Genomic DNA, 7,912 nt, shown 5'->3' with positions numbered 1-7,912 from the left:
TCCTTCCTTCCTTCCTTCCTTCCTTCCTTCCTTCCTTCCTTCCTTCCTTCCTTCCTTTGGAAATAGGATCTCATTATGAAGCCCAGGCTGGCCTTAAATGTACTGCAATCCTCCTGCTTCAGCCTCTGGAGTACTGAGGTTATATGTAGACCAGAACACTGTTTTTATGAAATGAAGATTCTCTCAGTACAAGGATTCTACAGATAAGGAAATCCACCAGCGGATGGATCTGAGGCAGATGCTCCTCTAATTAGCCATGGTTTGCAATCTTTCCCACAGCAGAGGACAGTGGGATTTTCCCACAGCAGAAAACACAGAACCAGGGAACTTCCCATTTGCAAGGATGCTGCTTATTAGCCCACGGTCTGGTCCCACCTCTGGCTTCAGGGATAACTGAGCTCCCAGGGGCTACACGGAAATGTCTCCAGCTGTCCATTGTGGCATATGACTTTAATCTCAGCACTCCAGGGAGGCTCTAGGCCAGCCTGGGCTACAGAGTGAGTTCCAGGACTGGAGGTGGGTGAGGCATTGACCATTCGGCTAAAGATTTTTTGTCTGTTTGTGGCAGGGTCTCACTTCACACCCCAGGCTAGCCTGGAAAGACGTGTAACCCAAGCTAGTCTTAAACTTAACATTTTCATGCCTCAGCCTCCCAAGTGCTAGGACTGCAGGTGTGAGCCACCACACTCAGTCCAGACCGTTATTATAAATACAACTAGAGGAGGCTTACTTAGCTTTACTTGGGAGGTCACAAATTACTTTATTCCAGCCTTTTTCTATTAAGCTAAGTTGGTATCTATGCTGGATGACTGCCCAGTTCCTACAGAGGTTCATGTATGGTTACAAACTGGAGGGCTTTCTGTTTGCTTGCTTGTTTTGAGACAGAATCTCATATAGCCCAGGATGGCTCATAACTTATTCTGTAGCCAAGGATGTCTCTGAACTTGTAATTCTCCGAAGGCTGGGAGGACAGATCGTGCAACGACACACCTGATTTCAACCTTGGGTCTTAGCAGCAACCACATTCTAAGTGACTGTTCCCTGAACTTGGGTGCCACAGAGCGCCAGACCATGTGAGCCGACTCTGTCCTGGCTCCACAGCTTCTGTTAGGTCACTGGCTTCACCACCAAGGAAGGGGGGACCGAATGGAGGAGGAAGCCCTGGATGAATCCTGCGACTGTTGAGCCTTCTCCCTTTGCAGAGAGATGCAGGTTTGAGAGGTAGGTATTCTATTGTTACCCCTGAACCTCACAAGGGAACCAGTGTGCCGGTCCACTTCCTTCCTCCTCGCCAGCAGCGTCATTTGGACAGCAGAGCCTGTGCGGCATCCCTGTCTGTAATTAGTCAGCACAGATTTTCTGACCGTCCAGTCACTTCCACTTCCTCATCTTCACATTGTTTGAGAGACCGAGTCAGAGTTGGTGAGACCAAAGAGGAGAAAGGATGACTTCTAATTTCTGAGGGGAAGTGCAGGGTGCTTCCAGCACGGACTAGAGAGTCAAAGACCTCGGGCCTGCTGGCTCTCTCCTCCTCACCCCCCTGCAGGCTCTGCGCCTTCCTCTCTTTCTGCCATTCTTTTGTTCTCTGAAAGCCTAGGCTCAAGCTCTCTATCCCTCTAAATGTAATAGGAAAACACACTGGGTCCATTCACAAGTAAAATATGCAGAATGAGACACGCAACACGGTGTGCGAGAGATGCAGGACTCCAGAGCGGAACTTACCCCACGCTTTAGGCTCCGGAAGCAGTGGATTTTGGGTTTGGAGGTCATGAACTCGTTGAAGCGGTGGGAGAGGGGTTCCTTTTGCTGCTTGGGAGACTGGGGGCCGTTGGGAACAGCAGAGGGTGAGGCAGAGGCAGGGGGAGGAGGGGGAGGCTGATGGGGGGATGTTAAAAGGGACACAAGCTACATGTGAGGGGTGGAATGTCGACAGAAAAAAAAATCAGAAACAAGAAGACACAAAACAGAAATAAGCATCAAATCATATTCAAGATCCAAAGCAAGTAAAACACAAACCATTAATATCGATGCCACGGTACAAAAGAAATCATGGAGGATGCGGTCCACGAAGAGGGGGTGGAAAGGAGAGGGTCCGTGAGTAGGCGACAGGACGGCAGAAGATTATGACCCAAAGCTCATGCAGACGGCACATGCAAGCTAAGGCTCTCGTTAGTTAGTCATTCTAAAACCAGTTTAAGCCAGAGGAGTAAACATTTCCACACCTAACCTAACGAAGTTCGATGGGGAAAAGAGGATTTAAATCACCAAGGTTCCGAAGAAACAGGGGGCAGTTCTGTCCTGGGAAACTCAGACAATCAGTCTGACCTAAGGTTAATGCAGCAAGGCCACTTCCATTCGGTTTAGGCCACTGGGTTAGCTGTCATGCACCTACATACCACACTATGACAATGAAAAACTGTTCCCGGAGACAGAGGTTAACATGTCAAAACCAAGGCCAGGCCAACAAGCTTGATTAGCTGGGACCCGGTCCCCTTGCTCCCAGCAGAGGTGCCCAGCAGTCTGGGAGGATGGGGGTGGGTGAGAGGGCTGTGAGGTCAGTGATGTTAGTGTGGGTGACCCAGTCCTGGGACAACGCATCTGCAATAAGACAGAGGCCATGGCAAAGACTCCAACACCAGAGAGAGACCATTTGAATCGTGAAATGAACGCAGCACGCTAACTGTCCTCTCTCCATTTCTGAAAGTTCAGATCTTAGTTGGATTAAGACCAAAAGATAAACTCTGAGCCTCTACACCTTGTAGCTCTCAGCCCGCACAGGGTCCAAATGGCCAGTACCTTGTTTTTCTTGATGAATGGCCAGAGCTTGCCTCTGGACTTGCCGCCAAACTTGAGCTCAGCCTTGCCTTCTTTGGAGCTGGAGAGGCTGTTGTCTGACACCGTGCGTTTCATCGGCTGTGTGTAATCTTCGAATTCAATGTCTCCAGGAGGCTCAAATCCTGACTTATATGCTTCTACGACCAGCTGGGAGTCCTGCAATCACACCCACGGACAAGCAGCTCAACACCAGTGTGGCGAGGATACATACCGAGGCTGATCCAAGAAAATCCTCCCACTGAGACATTTTCTTTTCTGTAGTACTGTGTCCATTACTAGAGACATTGATTCAGAAAGTTTCGCCTCCAGGTGAGAGCCAAAGAGACTTTCCAGATCTTAGATCCACCTCCCATGATGCTTTGCCTTTGAAGGATTCCTCCTTTGTCCACGTGGATTATGGCGTGTCACTAAACCCTTAAACAGGGAGACTGGAGGAAGTTTCACATAAACTTTTAAATTTTTCTGAGAGACCTTGAACTGATGACAGAAAAAAAAAAAAATCCAGTCAAAGTAAGACTGGTTTGAGCACCCCAGGTAGGAAGCTCGCCTGTAGGATGCTGTCAGCGGCAGGGAGGATGCCGTTTATTTTGGAATGGTGATAATTTTTTCCTCACAAACTTGGTGGAGGCTCCTGAAGGATGCTTACAGTCAACATATCTTAACGAAATGGGAGGCAGGATATCATACAGTCAAAACTCCACAAGAGAACCACCTATTGCCTAGAATTTTGTCTTACAAAAAAATCACCATTTAAAACATTCCGAGGCAGCTGAGCACACCAGACTGACAAAACTCTTTTCAGAGATCATTAAAGAGTGGAACTCAGGGATCCGAGTGGGTATTTTAAACAAAAAACAATTTTTCTCCCAGAGGACTTTTGACAACACCCGAAAGTGACAGGGATTATTCAACAGAGGGGTGCCATCAGTATCCAGTGTTAAACATCTCATGCTCTGCAGGCGGCTGGGTCACTGGTGCCTTAGAGAGCTTTGCCCCTTTCCAGAAATCAGTTCAATCCCAACAAAACACTTCTAGTCAATTCAGTGACAACCCTGCGAGTGTGTTTTGCACGGAAGGACTGAGGAACTAAACCCCAAACACTGAGTGAGGGCTTCAGGAAAGGCCTTTTAGGTGGAAAAGGACAAAAACCACACGCAGCAGCTCCCAGTCTCAGGGTCCCTGAACGAAGTGTTGCTGGAGGGACAAGGAGCGAGATGAGGCCCCAAGAGAAGCCCAGTGACCACCACGCTTACGTTTTTCTGGTCGATAGACTCGGCCGCCTTCACTATACCGTCCAGGCATTTCCCGATGATGGGGATCACCTGCCGGTCCACCTCTGCGTACGTCTTCATGGACTCTCCAATGCGCACGATTCTCCTCTCCTCCATCTCTTGTATTTTCTGCAAAATTCAGAACAAGTATAAAATGGTCTATGCTAACCCAGGTAGTTGTTTTGGGGTGATTACTGCTCCTCTGTGTTTATTGTAAGCCTGCTGTGCTGTGTTCAGTGAACCGCTGGGCTGCCTTGTGAGCCCTTCACACAACGGCATTGTAAATTGCAGGAAGACTGCCATGATGTGGTTGATTTTGATTTGCAGGACTTACAATCACCAAATATCCTCTGGGCATGCCAACGAAGGAGTTTCTTGATTAGTTTAATTGAAATGGGACGACCCACGCTAAATGCAGGTGTCACTATTCATTGTGCTGGGGTTCCAGCCTAGAAAAAAAAGGCAAGCCCACAAGATACCTCAGCAGGTGTGTGCTGGCTCTTTCCCTCAAGCTCGATAACCTGAATTCAAACCCCAGAACCCATTTAGCAAGGAGAAAAGAGTATGTTTTCTGACCACTGTGTGTGCTGTGATACAGGCATCCTCCCTACATATAACCACATACTAAACACATGAATGACTAGATAAATGTAATTTACATATATGGAAAGGGGACTGAAGAGATGGCTCAGTGGTTAAGAATGCTGGACGTTCTTCCAGAGGACCTGGGTTTGATTCCCAGCACCCATATGGGGGCTCACAACCATCTGTAACTATAGTCCCAGGGGCCCCAGCACCCTCTTCTGGCTAACACAGGCACTGCATGCATGTGGTATGCAGAATACATACAAAACATTCATACATGCAAAATAAAAATATAGAAAGAAATTTAAAATAAGGAGAAAGCTGAGCGCTAGCATCCATCACTCCTTGTTTCTCAACTCCTGATGCAACATGACCAGCGCCTCCTGCTGGTGACTCTGTTCCATGATATCCTGCTCCATAACCTCAACCGTGAGCCAATAAACGCTTCCTTCCTGAAGCTGGTCTTGTGGGAGGAGCTTATCACAGCACCACTGAAAGGAAGCACAACTCATCATAGTGGCTTTATTATGGTATTTATTATTATTATTTTGTTGTCTGGACACAGGCTAGCTTTGACTTACGATCTTTCTGCCTCTACTTCCCAAGTCCTGGGATCACATTAGAGGTGGATGGGTTTTGTTATTGTTTGTTTGTTTGTTTTTAGCTTTACTAGTTTTTACTAGTCTTGTTTTTAGCTTTTACTTGGCAATACACATCCCTCCACTTTCTATCTTTTACAAAGACCTTTTGGTGACAGGCTCAATGCAACCCAGGCTGAGACAGAACCAGAGTCCTGCTGTCCACAGCATAGAGCAGTGATCTCACCCCCTAACGCTGTGACCCTTTAATACAGTTCCTCATGGTGTGTTGATCTGCTACCTCCAACCACAAAAGTATTCCCTTGCTACCTCTTATCTGTAACTTTGCTACTGTTATGAATCGTAATGTAAAAACTCGTGGTTTTCAATGGTCTTAGGTGAACTCTGTGAAAAAGTCGTTCAACCCCTAAGGGGGTCTTGACCCCTAGGTTGAGAAATACTGACCTAAAGGTTCGTGGTGGGGACACTGAGAACCTGACCAGACCCAACCAGGGAATTACTTCAATCAACTACTTTGGCTTTTCTACATTTGGAACTCAAATCCTAAAAGATTCCCCAAATGGCATGGTGGTGGTACAATCCTTGTATTCTGGAAGCTGAGGCAGGAGGATTACTAGTTTGAGCCTGGCCTGGAATACATAGCAAGACTCTGTCTCAAAAACAAATAAAAAACAGGTAAAAGTATTCAAACAGGAAAATAGTGTGTGTGTGTGTGTGTGTGTGTGTGTGTGTACGTGTGTGTGTGTGTGTGTGTGTGTGAGTGTGTGTGTATGCCTTGACTGATTGAATGACTGTTGTGCTGGGAATGGAAGGTAAGGCTTAGCTGTGACAGTGACAAACCAATGCTCCACAGTGAGCGTCACTCAGTCTCTTATACCATTTCTGAGCACTTGAGGTAGGAAAAAAAAAAAGATGCAGGAGCCGGGCAGTGGCAGCACACACGTTTAATCCTGACACTCAGGAGGCAGAGGCAGGTGGATCAAAACCAGCCTGGTCTACACAGTGAGTTCCAGGACACAGAGAAACCCTGTCTTAGAAAAACAAACAAATACATAGGATCCAGGCTCAGTTGGTAAACTCAGTTGCCACAAGGACCTGAGTTTAACCTTCAACAGTCATGCAAAACGCCAGGGCTGAATGGGCGGTGTGCAAATGACCCCAAGACTGTGGAGGCAGAGAGGAAAACCTTTAGCACTGGCTGCTGGGGCAAGCTCCAGGTCAGGGAGAGCCTGCTTCCACAAAGTAAGGTGGTTGAGTGTAGTGGTGCACACTTTATCCCAGTACTCAGAGGCAGGTGGATCTCTGGGAGTTCAAGGCCAGCCTGTATACAGATTGAGTTCCAGGACAGCCAGGAGTCCATAATGAGACTCTGTACGTACACACACACACAGATTTTAAAAAGAAAAAGAGAACAATTCAAGGGAAACAACACTTGTTTGTTCAAATCCCACCGCTCTGAATGCTGCTTTGTCTCCAGAGCTAAGCAGGCATTTCTTGTAGCTGGAGTATGCTTTAAAGAGTAAGCAGGCATCTAAAAGGCACAGTTGTAAAACCTCAGCCCCTGCAAAAATGGGGGTGCAGTGAAAACCAGGATGTCTACACAGGCACCCAGTGAAGCCCGGGTTAGGCTTCATTGTTATTGCTGGCCATCGTTTGATCTCCACGTTAAGGGGAGATGACTCAGCGGGGGCTGGGGAGCTGGCTCCATGGATGAGATGCTTGCTGTGCAGGCATGAGGACCTGAGATTAATTAACACCCAGAACCTTAAAGCAAGGTGTGTGGGACACATAGACAAGGGTACCTGAAACAGGAGAATCACAGATTCAGTGGACATTTCGGAAGCAGATGTGGTTATGCACATCAAGTTGACCTCTGATTTACACACACACACACACACACACACACACACACACACACACACACACGCAGGCACTCACACAGACTTGGTGGACATTGGGAAACCAGATATTGTTATGCATATTTCTGATACCAGGACTCGGGAGGCCGAGGCTGGATGACTGCCAGTCAAGGTTCATACTGACTTCCAGGCTACTGTGAGGCCCTGTGACAACAGTTCATACTGACTTCCAGGCTACAGTGAGGCCCTGTGACAATGGTTCATACTGACTTCCAGGCTACAGTGAGGCCCTGTGACAACGGACCATCCTGCCTTCACAAACCTGGAGCACTGTGGAGCACTTACCTGGAAGATGTTGGGGATGTGGGTATGGTAGTACTCCCATTGCTCCTGGTTGAATCTCTGCAGGATTAAGGAGTAATCCGCTTTGCTGTCCTCTGCCATTTGCTGGCGTATCTGAGCTTGTTGTCGTGCCTTGGGGCAAAAGTACGAAAATACTGTTTATATAACGGGGCATACCAAGGCCCAAATCACTTGATATACTTTTTATATTTTATACACTGAAAAATATCTTATTAGGCTACGCAGTGGTAGTGCATACCTTTAACCCCAGCACTCTGGAGGCTGAGGCAGGTGGATCTCTATGAGTTCGAGGTCAGCCTGGACTACAGAGTTCTAAGGACACCCAGGGCTACATAGGGAGATCCTACCTAAAAAAAGAAAGAAAGAAAGAAAGAAAGAAAGAAAGAAAGAAAGAAAGAAA

At 47.4% G+C, this 7,912-nt stretch overlaps 1 protein-coding gene across 7 annotated transcripts in view; it reads right to left on the bottom strand.

Moving 5' to 3' along the window:
• The window catches only part of Fnbp1 (formin binding protein 1), a 116,484-nt gene that overhangs the window by 23,965 nt on the left and 84,607 nt on the right, over window positions 1-7,912 (bottom strand). For 4 of the 7 annotated variants that reach the window (XM_028757096.1, XM_028757097.1, XM_028757094.1 and 1 more), the window contains exons 7-9: window positions 7,495-7,623; window positions 4,089-4,235; window positions 2,797-2,991 (exon numbers count right to left, since the gene is read on the bottom strand). In XM_028757096.1, coding sequence (XP_028612929.1) covers window positions 2,797-2,991; window positions 4,089-4,235; window positions 7,495-7,623 — 471 coding nt within the window. Of the gene's footprint in view, window positions 1-1,722; window positions 1,906-2,796; window positions 2,992-4,088; window positions 4,236-7,494; window positions 7,624-7,912 lie in introns of all 7 variants that reach the window. The other 3 variants (XM_028757093.1, XM_028757090.1, XM_028757092.1) reach the window with 1 other exon arrangement.

This window comes from Grammomys surdaster, unplaced genomic scaffold (genome assembly GCF_004785775.1).
Source record: "Grammomys surdaster isolate TR1022 unplaced genomic scaffold, NIH_TR_1.0 126133, whole genome shotgun sequence".
NCBI lineage: Eukaryota > Metazoa > Chordata > Mammalia > Rodentia > Muridae > Grammomys > Grammomys surdaster.
Note: the sequence above shows the minus strand (reverse complement) of the source record. Positions and strands in the feature narration are given on the sequence as shown.